Source organism: Enhydra lutris, unplaced genomic scaffold, assembly GCF_002288905.1.
Source record: "Enhydra lutris kenyoni isolate GAN:26980312 unplaced genomic scaffold, ASM228890v2 scaffoldscaffold17, whole genome shotgun sequence".
NCBI classification, from domain to species: Eukaryota; Metazoa; Chordata; class Mammalia; order Carnivora; family Mustelidae; genus Enhydra; species Enhydra lutris.
This window is the reverse complement of record NW_019154101.1, coordinates 10203487-10221702: the sequence shown is the minus strand read 5'-3', so window position 1 is coordinate 10221702 and position 18216 is coordinate 10203487. Positions and strand designations below refer to the sequence as shown.

At 42.3% G+C, this 18216-nt stretch overlaps 1 protein-coding gene across 1 annotated transcript in view; it reads left to right on the top strand.

Annotated features, from left to right (window-relative positions):
- The window catches only part of LOC111147526 (zinc finger AN1-type containing 3), a 346816-nt gene that overhangs the window by 312385 nt on the left and 16215 nt on the right, over nt 1–18216 (top strand). Inside the window, exon 5 of the mRNA XM_022503589.1 lies at nt 3711–3878. Within this exon, the coding sequence (XP_022359297.1) occupies nt 3711–3878 (168 nt within the window). The remainder of the gene's footprint in view (nt 1–3710; nt 3879–18216) is intronic.

The window sequence follows — 18216 nt, the reverse complement described above, 5'->3', positions numbered from 1 at the left end:
TATTTAGTTCATTATTAAGCAATTAGAATCCCTGCCCTGGACATCTGTTTCTCTTATTTAGGGAGCTCACCACATGGCACAAAGTTTCATTAGGTAATTAGCATAGGAGACGTAAATTTCTTATGCAGACATGATGGTGATCCTGTAGACCACTATTTATTTCATTAGCTACTAATTAAAACACTGAGTTGACTTGTGAAAAAATGTCAAGAATGGTTTGCTTCTCCAAGAAGTTATATATGACACAGTCATCTTCCTGGATAGCAGCATGTGGAGGGTAGTGAACAGTTTAGGGAGCTCCCCCCCGCCCCAAGAAAAATGTGGCAGGGAGCATTAGAAGGCACAGGGATTCCTTTTGATTTAATAGACCATTGACTGAGTGAAGATTAAGTGGGCATATTCCAGAATGTAAAAGTCATAGCTCTCTTAATGTCTAGGAACAGTTCCTTGATTCTAAAAAAAATTAACACATTCTGATACACTTTTCATCTGTTTTGGTTTAGAATCATTGAGGACTGCTTCTCATGGTTCAGTCTTTCTATACATGGATGCCTTGGTCTTAGACTTGTCCAGATGCCTAGACATTGACTCTTAGAGAACTGACTAGGGCTCAGTGGTCTTTTATAGGATGACCAAGGCAGTGCACCCAGAAGCTGTTAGCAGCAGCAGAAAACACCCTTACGACCCATAATTTCTGGAATGTCCTATACCTCCTGACTACCAGAACAAATAACTCAGAGTCTTTATATAAAATGTGGGATGAGGAAAGGGAAATTTCAGCATGAGATTAGAGTAGGAAGTTAGAAGTGGAAAACACAGGCCTCCTCTAATATTTGGGTTTCCCATCAAGTGGCTTGTTTGATAATGACCAGTGATGATTACAATTAATGACGAGTGATGTTTATGATTACATAAATACGAATTCTGTTTCCCAATCTTAGGAATCCTACATTAAACAATATTTTCTTACATATCCCTCCAGTGCTTATTTGAAAATAGTTAGCTATGGATAGTATTGCCATGCTAAAAGGAACATGTTCTCCTTAGCAAAAGTTTGCTTTAAAAATGGGGATGGATAGATAACGCGTCTGACAGTTTGGGACAGAGTCATATGGAAAACAGCTTTGAATGTGACTCTCTATTTCCAGACACATGCTCTGTTCTATCAGATCGTGTTGTGAATGAAAGGGTTAGGATCTGAGTGGTCCTCTTTTACATTAGAGGCATGCTGACATCATGTCAAAAGCTGTCTGGATTTTTAACAGTATTAATAATGCAGAGGTTTCAACAGCCTCCCCTTCTTGTGTGGACTCCTCTCTCTCTCTCTCTCTCTCTCTCTCTCTCTTCCCCCACCCCATGCCCCAGCTTTGGGAGATAATTTCTCTTATGGATGCTCCACATTTAGGACCTTGTCTCATAACAGAGACTATTTTTTTGTTATGGCTCTTACTCTAGAATTTTCTCTTCTTTTTTTTTTTTTTTTAAAAGTGTGTCTAAATAGAGTTATTAATACAAATTATGCCGTTGCTGGTTTGTGAAAAAAGAACTCCCCCAGAGAGCACTGTGGCTCATACGAGGTGAATTCCTTTGGGCTGGCTGCTTTGTAATGATTTACATTTAGATTGTTGCTTGTTGCTGTTGTAGGGGAAGGGGCCCTGTCTGTGGCTGCCTCAGTCATCACACCGATTGGGTTTGGACAGCTTTGCTCAGCAGAGCTGGGAAATAGGCTGAACTTGCTTTCAATTGTTTTCATCAAAGGCCTTGTTTAGTTGGTTCGTATTGGGGGAAAATGTCATGTAGGACTGGAAGAACTAAATGAGATGAAAAATGAAGTTTACAATTGGTAAGAATGGTGTGTGCCTTCCATAAGTCAGTGCACAGTGTGCTGGGCTGAGGGGGGCAGGGCTGTTTGTATCTTCAGTGTCAGGGCAGTGAGTGCTCCCTGGTGACCTGCAGCATCTTCACACGGGGCGGGGGTGGCGGAGGGGAAGAGGTACAAAGCCTCCACTGATAAACATCCAAAAGTGTGCTGCTTCTCATGAGGGCCACTTTAAATAGAAAAATCAGAACTGCCTAGGAGAAGATTCATTCATCTGAGAAATATTTATTGAGTTGTAGGCATTGTAGGCAGATTATGAACAAAGCAGGTGAAACTTCCTGCCCTGCAGGATTTTATATCCTCCGTGAGGATAATATTAAAAGGTACAGTGCTGTGGAGGAATAAAAGGCAGGAGTTGGGAGGAGGGTACATGCTAGGGGAAGGGAACATGAATAGTCTAGATAGGATGAGCAGAGAAAAGGATGTTGAAAATGTGACTTCAAAAGACTTATAAGAGATGAGATCCATGTAGATCTGGGTAACAAGTCCTAGACAATTGGAACAGAAGGTGCAAAGGCCCTGAGGTAGGAGACAATCAGGAGGCTAGTGTGGATGGAGTAGAGGGAAAGAACAGCAGCAGAGGTAAGAGAGCAGAGAGGAGGGCAAATCATGCAGGGCCTTGTGAGTGCTGTAGTAGATATTTGAACTTTTACTCTGGAAAGGAGAGCTATAAAAGGGTTTTGAACAGGGAAGTGAAGTGATTCTAACTTGATTTTTAACAGGATCACTTGGCTCATCAGTTAAAAGGCTATTATATTGGGCTGGATGTGAGATGGTGGTAACTTGTACCAGGATGGTAGTGGTGGAAGGGTGAAAAGTGGTGGGATCTGGATCTATCTGTTTTGACAAAAATCATTTAGGAGACTCCTTCCAGAGAGGGTTTAGCACAAACCCCTTTGGAACCTTGGCAAGAGGTACATCTCAAGTATGCCACAGTGGCAGCAAGTCCAAGAATACGGAGTACCCTGTGCCCTTCTTCTTCCTTTTTCCCCCCCTTGACAGCAGGAGTTATTTACAGCCTGCCTATGTCAGGAACTTTATTGTGTTTTAGTTACCTTATTAAGGTTCTACAGAACATGAGTTGTCACACGTTACCCCTCCCTCCACACACCAGTTTGGCACCAGCCAGGGTGGTTGTGCAGAGCGCTGCTTCTGTAGCACTCCACAGTGGAGGTCACGGGACGGACAGCTTGCTTGTGAATAAGCAAGGATGCTCCTTTGCTCTGAATAAAATTAAAACAATTTTCAATGGCAGAACCTGATTTCTTAGGTTTTGTTTTGTTACATTTAAGAGTAGAAACATGAGTATTTTTGCTAGAAAAGATTTTGGATCACCCATCAAATACTGCATCGGGTACAGAATTGTGCTAATAAGCATGGCGATGAAAAGAAATATTAGGCTTAATCCCTTTTCTAAACAATTATAGTGTACTTGAGGACAAGCAGATCTCTAAGAAGCAGTAAATAACCAATGCAAGCAGTAAGCTGCCAGGGCCCGAAGAAGGGGCACAGACAAGAAGAGGATCCCAGTTCCAGCTTGAATGGTCTCCTCAAAGAAACAGCTGTTTTTAAAAACAACAGCATGGTACTGATTTTTGTTGAGTCAGCCCACCTTCTCTCTAGCTCAAACCTCGCTTGTTAGAAGTCTGCCCTACAGGTATGTGCTTGTCACAGTTTATGCAGCATAAACCAGGCCAGGCAGGACTGGCTGTTGCTCACACAAGTCCAGTTGCTGGAAGAGGGCAATAGAGTGGCTTGCAGTATATTATTAATTAGCTGTCTTCGCCAGGCAAGCACTAACCCTGACCCCCAAATGTGTTGTTTTGGTCAGATTCACAGTCTGAGAATGAGGCTTCGCCAGTGAAACGGGCACGACTACTGGAGAATACCGAACGACCTGAGGAAACCAGCCGATCTAAACAGAAGAGTCGACGTCGGTGCTTCCAGTGCCAAACCAAACTGGAGCTGGTGCAGCAGGAATTGGGATCCTGCCGCTGCGGTAAGCATCGCCCCCAGTGGTGTGATGGGGATTTGTGTCCTTGACACCCTGCTCTAGCTGTGGAAATTCCTCTCAAGAGGCTGAAGTCCTTCATTCTTCTGAGTGCCTCCCTGCAAGCCATGGGGCTGGAGCTTATGAAAGCAGGAGTGAGGGAGTCTTCCTTGTAAATGCCCTTTATTTCCTCTCATGCCCACCAAAAAAAAAAAAAAAAAAGGCAGAAACATTCCCACTTCTCTTAACACTTACTACTTTAGAGTTGCACTGTCACTGGTTACTGCTTTCAGCTTCTCCCTACCGTGTATTACTCTGGTTCCTGCTCATTGATGACTTACTTAGAAATTAACCAAACCAGTGAAATTCTCAGATATGTATCATAAAATTCAGATATTAAATTAATTTTGAATGAGCATCTTAGTATGTAGAATAAATGGAAACTCTTCTCCCCCTGATGCCCTTTTAAGTGAAAGTTTGATTGGAAAATTATTTCTTTGAACCATAATTCATTGTCGTTCAACCCCTTGAAATAGCTTTAAAGTAACACTCCTTCTGTGTTATCCAGTGCAATACTGGCTCTCAGAATTGCTGCCCAGGGATGTGTTTTAAAACTTTATGCCTGCCCACAGCAGAACAAAACTTAGTCCAGTTCTTTCCCTTTGAACACATATATCATGTCCCATAGAAGCAAAATTGTGTAGCTGCATTATTTAGGCTGACTTAGTTTTCCTGTTTTTATTCCCTGATTTAACGCTTAGTATTATAAAATTATTCTCTGGGACAGACCTGTCATCAGGCAGACCTGGAAACGTGGCTCTTACACTGAGAATCCTATGTCCTTTGTCCTTAGGAGTAAGAATTAGAAGCCTCCTTTTCCCCTGGGACAGCCATAGACACCCTGCAGGTATTGATGCTGACAGGCAGGACTGGATGGTTCTCTTAGCCGCTGGAAAATCAGTAACTCAAAATCTCTCATCTCCTGAAGAGGCGGCCATTGCTTCTCCCATACCTCAGTTACTTACCCTATTGGAAGTGAGAAGGAAAGGAGGATGTACCAGCTTCTCATGGAAGCAGAGTTGGAACCCCTGTTTCTGTCAAGACCAGCAATCTGTTTGTTGTAGCATGGGAAGTCCCTTGGACCAGTTTTTACTGTTTAAGCTTGGCGTTGAGTTATCTTGTTAATTGCTTGTGTGGAAGTGTAAAGAAGAGAGGTAGGATAAAAGGTGGGAGGAGAGGCTGTCAGCAGCTTTCGTTGTGTGCATGGATGTGGCATGGCCCAAGAGAGCCCAGAACCTTATTCTTCAACTACGTCCTGATCAACCCTGCCAGATAATCTTAAACACTCAGTGAGATAGGGAAGGAATACTGTGGTCAGCTGAGCAAACTCTGGGGCATGGTGGCTAACCAGCCTTGCCCATATTGAAGGGTTTGTCTCATCTTTTATAGTCTGCAAGTTCTTGCTTTGGTCTTCGCAGAAACCATTGGAGGGGGCTGGTTTCAGTGTTCCATCTGTTATCAGTGTTGTGAAGCCCACCTGACCATTTTGCCCTTGGTGGTTCCCAAATTAGAATCATGGGATTTTTCTGTACCTTACATTCTTGTTTTGTTCTTGAAAGTAATGGAATCCTGGGTATTACACAGGATTTGCTCTAGTGGATCAAGCAGTTGATCCATTAATTGTGTCGTTTGCCTCTGGCAGTGGCTGTCCTTGTCAGGCAGGGAGTGAGAACTCACACTTTAGCACTGAGAGATGCAGAGGTGGTGTAACCGGGTGTGCCAGTTTATGCTTCAGCTTTGATGCAAACCGCCAAAGTGCCTATGGTCTTAAGCACCCAGCAGAATAAAATCTAGAAATACATGTTAGATGATTTCACGTGCTCCTAAGTGAAACCCAGTTGACTGTCGCTGGTAAGTTCAGATTATTCTACTGTGTTCTTCACCTCTTGGGCAGGAGGCTGGATTTCTAAAGTACCTGTTGGGTTTATCACAGACATGCATTCTTTTTAAATGATCTAACACATAATCCCTTGGCTTATGCCCAATTCTTAGGGTCTACTTACAGAGAGATTTGATTTTAATGCTAGGGAAAAAGCTCTGAGCTTTCTGCAGTCCCTCCAGATGTAGCCTTCCTAGAGAGAGCAGGGAGTTCAGTTTGGCCCACTGAGAGTGTTACACTTATGTGCCCAGAAAAATGACAGAGTCTGCTGCCACATTTTAAAAGATGAAGGACAGCAGTGGGAACTTACACCTCTGGGACTGTCTTTGACAAATAGCTCTTGTGTTCCTCCTGCCTGTCTGCTCGGCTCTCTCTAGGAAATGGGGAGTTGTGTCATTATTTCCTTGAGGATGCATAGAGTGTTGAAGAGACATTGAACTGCCCTGAAAGATTTGGGACTGGGGTGGGGGGTGTGGTAGGGGGGTATGGTAATTTACTACAGGAAGTAAGGAAGGTAGTTTGAACTCAGAACACTTCTCCACTGCAGAAAATCTTTTTCTTAATATATATATTCACAACCTTTTTCCATTCCCCTTCCAGTCTGAACAGGTTATTAACTGCTGACAAGAAATTCACATCTCATAAATAATGCTTAAGAGCCATTGCTATATAAATTGAATGTGTTATGAATTGTGATGGGCCTTTTTGTAGCATTCGATGCCTAGAGCAGGAAGAACAGAGGATGTCATTTTCATTAATTTCTAATGAGGTGCCAATTAAAGACAGGGAAGACGCACCAAAGGGAAGAGTGGCCAAGCTCCCCTGAATCCTCTGCCTCAGGGCTGTCATCTAAACACTGCTAGCAAGCCTTTTCTAAAAATTCCATTAAATTACAGTCTCATCGAGAGCACACACAGACACATTCAGCTTGCCTTTGATCTTCAAAAGAGCAATTTGTAAGGCGAGTTTGAGCCTTCTCACATAGGGAACAGCTAGAGGTGATAGGAATTGTTAATTGCCAAGATACTCCATGGGCTTTCAATAAGGAGGTGAATTTTGAAGATGAATTCTCCTCTGCCTTGCTGTGACTAGATAACCTTTAAATCAACAATACCAAAGTAACACCCTTTTCCTGTGAAATCTTTCAGGGTGCCAATTAGAAAAGGCATGTGGTGAGGCTGGGCTGATAGCCTGCATCCCAGAGTATCTTCAACAGTTTAACTTCTCAAGATAGAAAACAGTTGCATAAAAATGGATTTATTTGTTTCATTTTCTACTCAGTAGGCAAATTGATCAGCTCATTCTCATTATAGGAGTCTTATCTCTGAAAATGCCACCTAGAGGATGTTCTGAAATCTGGCCATCCTCATCAGATCTGGGCTGCATCACAGCCATGTGAATGCTGTGTTCTCCAAGCCGATCTTGCATGAAACACGCAGCATGGCTTCGTAATTGCTGTGCCTTGCTATCCAGAACCACAGAATTAATTTTTAAATACCATTCTAAGAGCTTGCATAAGTTATCACCTGTTTTTAGTTGAGTGTGACTTAAACTGTAAGCTGATATGCTCCCTTTTGGGACAGCAGTGCTTTTACTAACAAACCTAAGTAATCTGGCTTCCTTTTCGTGCTTTCAAAATAAATTTTATGTTCACTTTAGAAACTCAGGAGAGATGCTTTTGCCCTTCAGAGTAGTTTCTCATCTCCGGGTGCCTCAGTGCTCATTTTTTGCATTCTCATTCATTGTTGAATTGAATTCTTCAAGCATTTATTGAGATGGGACTATGCATGAAGCATTTTGCTAGGTTTTGTGGGGAATATAGGATCTAGAAATATAGAATGTAGGAACTCATAGTCTAGGTCAATGGTTTGAAATTGGCGTGGGCATCAGAACTGTAGGGACGGTGTGGCAAAACACAGATTTCTGCCCACCCACCTCCCAGTAGGCCCGTGCATGTTTAACAACTGAAAGATTTGGGTGGTGCTGATGCTGCTAGTATGAGGAACCACGCTTTGAGAACCGCTGCTCTGGACAGTTCTCCATCCTGCAAAGCTTTTAAAAACAGAATGCCGAGGCCTCAGGAAAGGTCACCAGCTATTGTTTTAGCTTTTTATTTGGAAATTTAAAGTGTTTTCTTGGACCATTTGAAAGTAAGTTGCAAACATCACATCTGTTTTCTATGACTTAGGGATATTATTTTATAACCGTAGCACAGTTATCAACTTCAGTAAATTGATACTGATTCAGTACTTTTACTAAATCTGCCACCCATATTCCAGTTTGTCAGTTCATCTAAAAAATGTCTTTTATAAAAGCATTTTCCCCTTCCAGGACAGAATCCAGTCCTGGAATAGGTGGTGGTGGTCAGTTGTCATGTCCCTTTAGACTCTTTGAACCTGAAACATTTTTATGGCCTTGTTTTTATTGATGATGACATTTTTTAAGACTATGCCCACCACACCCTTTTGAAAATAGAATGCTCCTTATTTTGTGTTTGTGTTTGTCTGGTGTTTCTTCATGATTAGATTCAGATTATTTATCCCCAGCCAGACTACTATGAAGTGATGTGCCCTTCTCAGGGCATCCCCTCATTGTAGATGTTAATTTTAATTCACTCACCCAAGTCAGAGTGTTGTCCAGTTTCTCCATTCTGTAGTTACTGTTTTGACCGTGTAGCTAGTGAGCATTCTTTGGGAAAACAGTTTATGACCACGTCACAATCCTGCTCATCATCAAACATGTCTCCTAGATTTAGGATCCATTGATGATTCTTGCCAGAACCAGTCTTTACTCTGATGACTGCAGAATGATAATCTTTCTAACTCTAGCCCTCCTACTACATTTCTCGTTTGGCATTCAGTGTTTCAGTGTTCTTTTGTGAGGACCCTTCTCCCCCATTTATTTATCTATTATTATTATGGGCTCATGGGCTTTTTATATTTTTTTCAGTGGTTTGTAATTCATTACTGTACGTAATTATCTTGGTAGTCAAATTGTTCCCAGAGTGTTTCCTTACTCCATGGCATAATAAGATATGTTATGGGAGCATCTGGGTGGCACAGTCAGTTAAGCATCCGACTCTTGGTTTTGGCTTAGGTTATGATCTCTGAGGCTCCTGAGATTGAGTCCCGAGTCGGGCTCTATGCTCAGTGCGGAGTCTGCTAAAGACTCTCTCTCCCTCTGCCCCTCCCTCCTCCTCTGTTTCTCTCTCTCTCTCTCTCTCAAAAAAACCAGTCTTTAAAAAAAAAGAAAAAAAAAGAAAAAAAAAAAAGATGTGTTCTGAATACATCTGGTACTTAACCTATGGCCAGGCCTGCAATCAGCCATTTTTTGGGGATCTCTGAGGTGACTTTAATATGCATTCCAAGAGGGATTTGCTGGGCCTATGAGGAAGGCAGATACATGGCATGAAACAGCTGGCATTCAGGGCGGCCTACCATAAGAGTTTTAACTGAGGTATAAGCCATGTGTTATAGGACTACAGGGAGCAAGAAATTAATTTCAACTATAGAAGACTCTGGGTAGGTTGCAGTAATTGGGGCTTTAAAGGAAGAGTGCGATTTAGATGTGTGGAAAGAGGGACTACCTGTGCAAAGATGGTTTTCTGAAGGTGACCCCTGTGCAGCTGGATTAGGGTTGAGTGAAGAGAGACTACTAAAAGGGACAGTAGGAATTCAGACTCCAGGCTGTAGGGTTTGGATGTTGGTTTGCAGTGAGGAGTTGTCAGTGGCTTTGAATATGGTCAACAGGATCTAATACGACTTTTTTTTCCCTTTCTTAATTAAGCGCAGAGGAAAGCCCAGGAGGCTAATGAATCTTTTTTAAAGGAATGGTCTAGGACAAATGTGAACTAAGTAAGAGAAAAGGAAATGGGCCTGTTTCACAGCCATCCCTGCCACTACAGAGGACTGCACAGTGAGTGAATAGTGATACCCTAAGGTTCCAGAGTGGGGCAAGGAGCTGTGGTAACTGTGAGATGTGTTGGTGACAAGAAATTACCAGGCTGGTCCATTTTACCAGCACCAGAGATCACCTGAGATTAGTCCATGTGTCTGTGCCTTTGCTTAAACTCTCATCCACATGTGGCTTGAACCTGTCAGGAAGATTTGGCATTCTACCCTCTAAAAGAAAATTTGGCTGTCTGTGTTCTTTTAAAGGCTTTATTCCATTACAGAGTTCTAGCCTGGATCCATCAGGAAACCTTGCTATCCAGGGAAACACCTGAGATCTTTTATCATGCCGAGATTGGTTTGGTTGGTTCACTATTATCATTACCGCCATTGAGTGGTGTGTCCATGCTCTGCCATGTGTTATAGAGAGAGTGTGTGGTTACCAAGACCCCAGCCCTTCAGGAACCTGTTCTATGCTGAATCTGGCGATGAAAAGCTAAAGTTTTTCCATTACTTGTAAGACTGCAACTGAGTATGTGTTATCTATGGCTCAAGAGAAGGAGGTGTCCTGTCCATTTTCCCAACAGCAAACAACAACAACAACAACAAAAAACCTTTGATGGAATTATTGTATATGTGAGAGCTAAGGGTAGTTGGAAATCTTGAGAAATATTCTGAGAAAATTTTCTACCTTTGCTACTTTCTTACTTTCATTCTCACTCTACTTTTACCTAAACAAGAGTATGTTATCTGTATTCCCCATTTAATCTTTAATGTATAAAAGTTCTAGTCTAAAACCAAACAGATTAGTCCCTCTTCTGCTCCTCTATAAATTGCACATTGAGATGTTAGAGCAAAACAAATCAAGCCTTTTACTGAACACTGACTCCATGTTCAGCACTGTCTCAGAGATCCAGCCTACCATATGTCCGTTGACAAGGCTATAGAGAGAAGTCAGAAACGTGAAGAGCTCCCCTCCCCAGCAAAGGAGCATCAAAGACTGAACTTTTAAAAGACAAAATATGCAGAGCATATCTGCTGAAGCCTGTGTCACATTCTTATCCTATTGGAAGGTGAGCCAGGAGACCCTTGTCCCATAGAGTGAAATATTTTCTGTCTGGATAGCAAATTTCCAGCTATCTGTCTGTAGTCTAATCTTAGCACCAATAACAGCACAATAATTTTATCAAAGCTGTTTGGATAAGTTACCCTGCTAAAATACTTCTTTATGGGAAAAAAATGGATCATTGTGAAAGGAAATGAATTATTGATGTCTTTTGTTTCAGTTCCAAGAATAAATAGTTTTAGTTAATTCTTTGTCCAGTAAAGTGTGCATGGTGTTTTTTTTTTTAAACAGATTTTTTTGGGATAGAATTTGTATACCATATTTACCTGTTTTACAGTTCAGTGAGTTTTGGTAAATTTAAATTGTACAGTCCTCACTAAAATCAGAGTTTAGAATGTTTTAAATCACCTCTAAATCTTCCCTTGTGTCCCTTTCTAGTTGGTCCCTACAGTCCCCTTCCCCAGCCTCAAGGCAACCACTGACTGATCTGCTTTTGGTATAATTTTGCCTTTACTAGAATTTTAATATTATGGATTCATACAGTACACACACACACACACACACACACAGTCTTGTTTGTGTACGTAGCATGTTTCTGAGATTGAGCCGCATTGTTACATATTAGTAGTTCATTCCTCTTTAATGTTGGGTAGTATTTCATTGTATGGGTAATATCACATTAGTTTATCCATTTGCCAGTGGACATACATTTAGATCGTTGTCAGTTGGGGGATATTTTGAATAAAGCTGCTGTAAATATTCATACACAGATTTTTGTGTGGATATATGTTGTAATTCCTCTTAGGTAGATATAGAAGTGAAACTGCCAGGTTGAATGACCAGTGTACATTCTGCATTTTAAGAAAATTCTATTAGCAGTATATTAGGGTTCTAGTTTACCCATAATTTGTCAATATTTAATATTGTCATTTATTTTAACTTTACCTGTCCTAGTGGGTATGTGGTGCCACTTTACTGTGGTGTATTAATTTCCCATCAGGCATTTCCCAGATGACTGGTGATGTTAAGTGTCTTTTTCATAAGTTTTTTTGGTCATTCATATCTATCTTCATCAAGAGTCCATACTTAAATATTCATTGTTAAATTTATTCCCAAGTATTTTAATTGTTTGATGCTGTTGTGAACAGAAGTCTTTGTATTTACTTGCAGATTGTTCTTTTCTGTCCCTTCAAAACACAATTTTTGGTATGATTTTTTAATTCTGCAACTTTGCTAATTCACTTACTAGCACTAGATTCCTTAGGATTATCTACATCCATGATCATGTCATTGCATATAAAGACAGTTTAGTGCCTTTTCAGTCTTTATGCCTATCATTTCTTTTTCTTGAATCATTGCACTGGCTATGACCTCTACCACAACGTGAATAGAAGTGTTGAGAATGGATCTCCTTGCCTCCTCCCTGATCTTTGGTAAAATTTCATCTTTTACAATTTTACAATTTTACAATTTTTTTACAATTTCATCTTTTACAATTACATCTTTTAAGTATGATTTAGCTGTATATTTTTAAAGTTTTATTTATTTATTTTTTGTAATCTCTACACCCAGTGTGGGGCTCAGACTCAGAGAATTGCATGTTCTTCCACCTAAGCCATCCAGGCATCCCATCTGCTCTAGTTTTTTTGTTTTTGTTTTTAAGAGCTGTTCCCCACTTCTGCCCCTTAACCTTGAGAAATCTTAATGGTTGTAGCTATTGAGTGCATTTTAGGAAAACAGTAAATGTTCAAATACATTCCCTCAAAACAGATGATATAGCCCAGGGTGAGCTACCATGTGGCCTAAAAAAGATCAGCAAAACTATGTTTTAAAAGTTTTACCATCTCTTGAATTCATTTCTGTTTATAGTTGAAGCATATTCCCTTTGCTCACGGTTCTCTATAACATGTCTGTCCATCTTTAATGGGGAAAGCCTGCGACCTGAGATTATTTTTCTTTTCATCAAGCCGGTGTCGTAACAGACACCCAAGATGCTATAGGTTACTCTCACCTGAGGTAGTAAAAGCAAACCACTCTTGAAAGATGCTTGGGAATGCTTTGCTTGAATTAAATGTTTTTGCCAACAAGGCACAGTTCACAAAAATTTGTGTGTAAATATATACTGGTAGCACATACCACCAGGATTAGGAGCCTTAGCAGTAATTTCATCCAACCCCATTTTTTTTTCAATAAATGAGGAAATGGAGATCAGAAAGGTTGCCACTGGCCTCACATTATACCTGTGATAATGCAAACATTATACCTGTTTGCAAAATCCTGGTATTTCAGGATTGCAGCCTTTGATAGAAAGCTCGGGGACTGAAGAGATTGCCTAATGTGAGGGCTCACAGCAGTGTCCCTCCCATCACGAGGTCTTGGGCCTTCCTAACTACAGCTCTTCATCACACATCCTGGATGTCTCCTTGTCCCCACTGAATCTTACTTGTGTCTTCTGAAGTACTGAGAAGATTTCTTGGTCTTTCCTTCGTGTTAATACACCTGACTGTTTTCGCTTTCTCTTAGTTTGGCCTCCAAAATCTTGCTCAGGACTCAGGACTCTTTGCAGCAGAATGTCACCAAATTAGATTATTGGTGTAGTAGAGATAAATAAAGTAGCACTTATTTATTTTTAAAGATTTTATTTGAGAAAGAGAGAGCACGCGCATGAGCAGGATGGGAAAAGCCAAGGGAGAAGGAGAAGCAGACTTCCAGCTGAGCAGGGAGCCCGATGCCGGGTTCAAGCCCAGGACCCTGGAATCATGAGCTGAGCTGAAGGCAGATGCTTAACCGACTGAGCCACCCAGGTGCCCCTAGAGTAGTATTTAGTCAAAATAAGAGGATTTAAAATTTTTTTCTGTCAGATCGATGACAAATTGTTCACAAAGTTTTGCCAAAGAAATGCCCTTTCCAAAGCCTTTAATGTACATAGTTAAACTAATTTGTGTTCAGTACATTGTATGAAGATATATACTGGTAGACGCTTCCAGTCTGCTGAGTAGATTCTTACTAAGATTCCCTCATGAGCAGGGCTTCTTGATAAATGTGGGCCTCAGACCAGCATTTCCCAATCCCCGGAGAAAAGGGGGTGCTTCTTTAGAAAGTAGAAGTACAGTTGCTCAGGTAACTGTAATATACCCCAGTGTTTGATATACTCTCTGTATACCTAATAGCTCATTTTCCCCCCATAGGAAATGGAAAGGTAATTTAAGACCAAATATAATTACTGTACATATCAAGTAAGGTGATCCACATCATAGAGTCTTTATATCAGATCTAGTTAGCTCCATGCTCTTTTTCTTTCTTTCATATGCCTTCCTCCTGTGATGTCCTTTCTCCTGCTAGATTCTAAAATCCTTAAGGGTCGGGCCTACATGTTATTCTGTAGTTTCCCACTGCCCTTGATAGAGTGTGTGGCCTATGGTTGTGCCCAGACAGTGTTAACTAATAATACACAAGAAAAATTGGAAGTCACAGAAACGTGGTGCTCTGGTGAGCCTACTGGTTATCTTTGGGGGAAGCCCTTTTGTAGTAGTATTTGAAGGCAGGCCCAAGTGGGTGAATGGGAGAATGTCTGGGCCAGTCTCCATGTATATTCATGAAGCCAGGGTACATGTGCAACCTGAGGATTTCCCAGTGGAATATTTGGCTGAAGGAATAAGTTGTAGGTAGGAAACCTTAGCATTATTTATTGTTACATACTTTTATCTGCCTTGAATTTTTATTGGTACGGAGTGGAAAGCATACAAGACATATATACTATCAGATAGGGTAGTGTTGCCTACTTGGTCTAATTAAAATATTTGATAAGCTTATGGTTTAATTAAATACTCAACTTTGGGGATGAATGTGTTTGTATGAATAAAACCTGTGCTTCATCTTGCACATGAATAAGATAAGCCCTTTGGAGGTCACAGAGATACAGACCCCTGTAGAGAACTACACCAGTGTCTCATTCCTGCCTAACCTGTCACTCTGGCATAGAATCCAAGTACTTAAGTGACTAAGAAGTTATCCATCTGGTGCCACTCCAGCCCCACCCCCCCCCCAAACTGACACAGACACCACATAGGCACGTAATCCAGCTGCCACGCACATCTTCAGCCCAGAGGGAGTATGGTGTGTCTTATTGCCAGGCAGCTTAGAGTGCCTAGTGCTTCATCTGCTGACCCAAAACCAGCCTTCTCATAGAACATGCCTTATTCCTCCTCACTCTGCCCTTCAGAGTCACGTGTCACAAATCATCTTTGAGAAAGCCGGCTCTTCAGATATTTGAACATGGGGTGTTGGCTTTCCAGCACCCTGTTCCTCCAGTAGCAAGTCTGTCCATAGGGACTAAAGAACTACTGTGGGACATTGGAGACTAGAGTGGGTATAGGAATGCCAGAGTGGGCTCAGGGTCTCCACGGTCTTCCTTATGGGGGCCCTCACAAAATCTGGGTATCTTTTTAAACAAAAACCCTTCTTTACCTATTGATCTCCCAAAACTGCTAAAAAGTCTCTCTTGTGAAGTCCATGGTTGACCTCTGTTGCTGTACTTTGCAGAACATGTAAAACTGTCTATTCTTCTAGACCATAAGTACTGGAGGACAGGGGCCATATAGTGTTCTTTGGTGGCTCCTACCGTGGTAGAAGTGCAGTCATGCCTAGTAAACGTTTGAGTTGAATGAGTGAACTCTGCAGTTGTGATCCTCTGGGTGAAGGAAAAAGAAGAGCTTTTTCTTTTTTTAAAAAGATTTGAGAGAAGGTGAGCACGAGGTGGGGAGAGGGGTGCTGAGGCAGAGGGAGAAGACTCTCCACTGAGCAGGGAGCCTGACATGAGGCTCCATCCCAGGACCCTGAGATCATGACCTGAGCCAAAGGCAGATACTTAACTGACTGAGCCACCCAGACGCCCCAGAGAAAGGACAGTTTTATTGAGTACCTGCTATATACTGAATGCCTGCTCCTATGTTAAATCACTTGATCCTGATAAAAGCTTTGTTGTAAAATGGTACTACATTTTTATAGCAAGAGAAAACAAGCTTTGAGGTTGAGTAACTCAGAAATACTAAGGGAGCACCTGGCATGCAAGCCCAGATTTGTTGAGCTCCCAGAATCCTGCACTGTTCATGTCCCCCTGCTGGCCCAGATGTTCTGAGCAGTGAGGAAGTAGCAGCCTGAGTTACCTTTATTTTCAACCGTATAGATCTTAGCCCATTTGTTAAGCACTCCCCCAGTTCAGAGATGAACAATGGATGATACAAACGTAGGCAGCCTACTATATGAGAACGTCTTGAGATGGTGTTAATGAGTCATCCCAGTGCAGTTTTTCAGTGGTGTTCCATGGACTAATTGTCCCTGCATCTAGATAAGATGCTTCTGGAGGACAGGGTCCATAGTGTTGCCACCTTTTTGTCTCCCACTGTGCCTGGGTAATTATGAGACACGGCGGCACTTAATTCTTATTGGTGTGGATGTTCATTTTCTCCTGAGTGCTAATTCATGTCCTCATTTTCTTTGAAAACTTACCTCCTCCAGGATACCTTATGCAGTTGACCTCTCCTCGGTGCTCCCGATTTATTGCACATAGCTGGGTTGTATTGATTTTATTTGCAGTTGATTTCTTGCTTTGCTTCGTGTGTCCTTCAGCTGTTTTCCTCTCTGCGCATCTCCAGCTGTCTTTCAAGGCAGGAACTTGTGACTTCTTCCTTTTCTTTTTCCTCCACCCAGCCCGTAGAATAGAGCTCTGTAAACAGTGCACAGTTGACCAATAAATACTTTTGACTCCTTGAGCCTGATAGCTTCTTTTCCTTGCTGGATTGACAGCCTAACACTAGAGCCTGAATCCTTTATTTATTAGATGAGATTTCTTATAGCACCTTTCCTCTGAAGAGATCAATATCAGTGAAGTTTGTTTCTGCTTCTGAAAAGTGCTTTTACCTAAGCAGACCAAGGCTTTGATAAGATAGTCCTTACTCCTCCGCTTGTGGGCCCTGGAGATACAGACTCTAAGAAAGCCTTACCACTTCAAGTTTTGCTATCGTTTTGCTGGCAATGAGCCTGAATAAGACTGTGACAAATAGCCACACAAGCTCTGTGGCGTTGGTTGATACTGTAGCCAGTGTTCTCAAAAGAAAATCTACGTTTGGGGGGCATTATCATTGACTGAAAGGCAGATACGGAGAAGTCCACCTTAGCACACAGTTCATCTGCCCACTAACCAGAGTCCCATCACAGTGTTTGTGGGATGTAAGCTCTCAGTGCGTGATGTCACCAGAACTGTTCAGTCTCTGAAACTCAGTGCCATGAGGGAGAGTGTCTGTGGGACGGGGCCCATGAAGTGCATGAGACCCAGACTCCAAACACACAAGTGCTAGATAGGCAGAGAGTAAGTGCTGAGAGAAGGCGCTGTCAAGCTGAGAAGAAGAGCTATCACACTACAGATGGGAGTAGTTTAGACTCACTGTGGAGTGTTGGAACAGAGTTCAGTGGCCAGAGACTGGAAAGAGTGGATGAGTCAGCCCTATAATTCACTGGAGAAGTGCCTAAAATAATTGGGTCAGCTGGCTTCTCCAGGAAATAGCTCACCTTCCCACAGACATTCCCATCCCTGCCCAGAGTTAGGCGGAATCGAGTAGGACATGAAGTCCTCTCCCGCTTGCTTTGCAGACTGATGAGAGGTGCGCACGTGGAAACTGCCCAGTGTGGATACTCGCCACCATCACTAAGCGTGGCCTTTCTTTAAGCCTGCAGGCTAGAAAACACCTTCTGTCAGAGTAGGTGTCAGGGCAGCCACAGCTACTGAGGCACCCCGAGAAACAGAAGAGCTGGGGGAAAGGTGTTGGAGAGAAAGTGGAAGGAAACGAAGTAGAGAAGGACTAGAGGGCAGAAATGGAGGTGTGATGGGTGCAGGAAGTCGGCCGGCATTTACTCAAGGGGTAGTGTGAGCTTGGGAGGGTGCCCTTGCTTCTTTCTTTCTTCCTGAGATTTGAAGGATGTTCTCCTTCTGTATTGTCACCTGTGGAGTTGAGAGATAGAGCCGCCCATCTGTCTAGTTGATTCTCAGCCCGCAACAAAGTGCCTGGAACATTGTTGGAAGGAAGAGATGACAAGGAGGGTTCCTCTTTGCTCTGGGTACCTCCTAGTCCATGATCATGGGGCCTCACCAGCTCTTGTACCTGCTAAAATATGCAGTATCATGGTGGGTGACTGGGAGGCAGCTGGCACTGGCCTGTGTGGCTCTATTATGCGGCATACAGCCAGGCCCACTTCAGTTATGCTGGCGAGTTCTCCACAGCAGTGTTCAGGGCCTGCAGAGGCACAGGGACAAGCATGTTGTGCAGGTGTTAGATGCACCCTGTGACCAAAATTTTCTAAATACCAGTCAAGATATTGCTTGGATGCAGATGGATTGTTCTTGGGCCGTAGAGTGGGAGGTAGCAGGCAGTGGCTGCTGCTGTTGAAGACATCCCT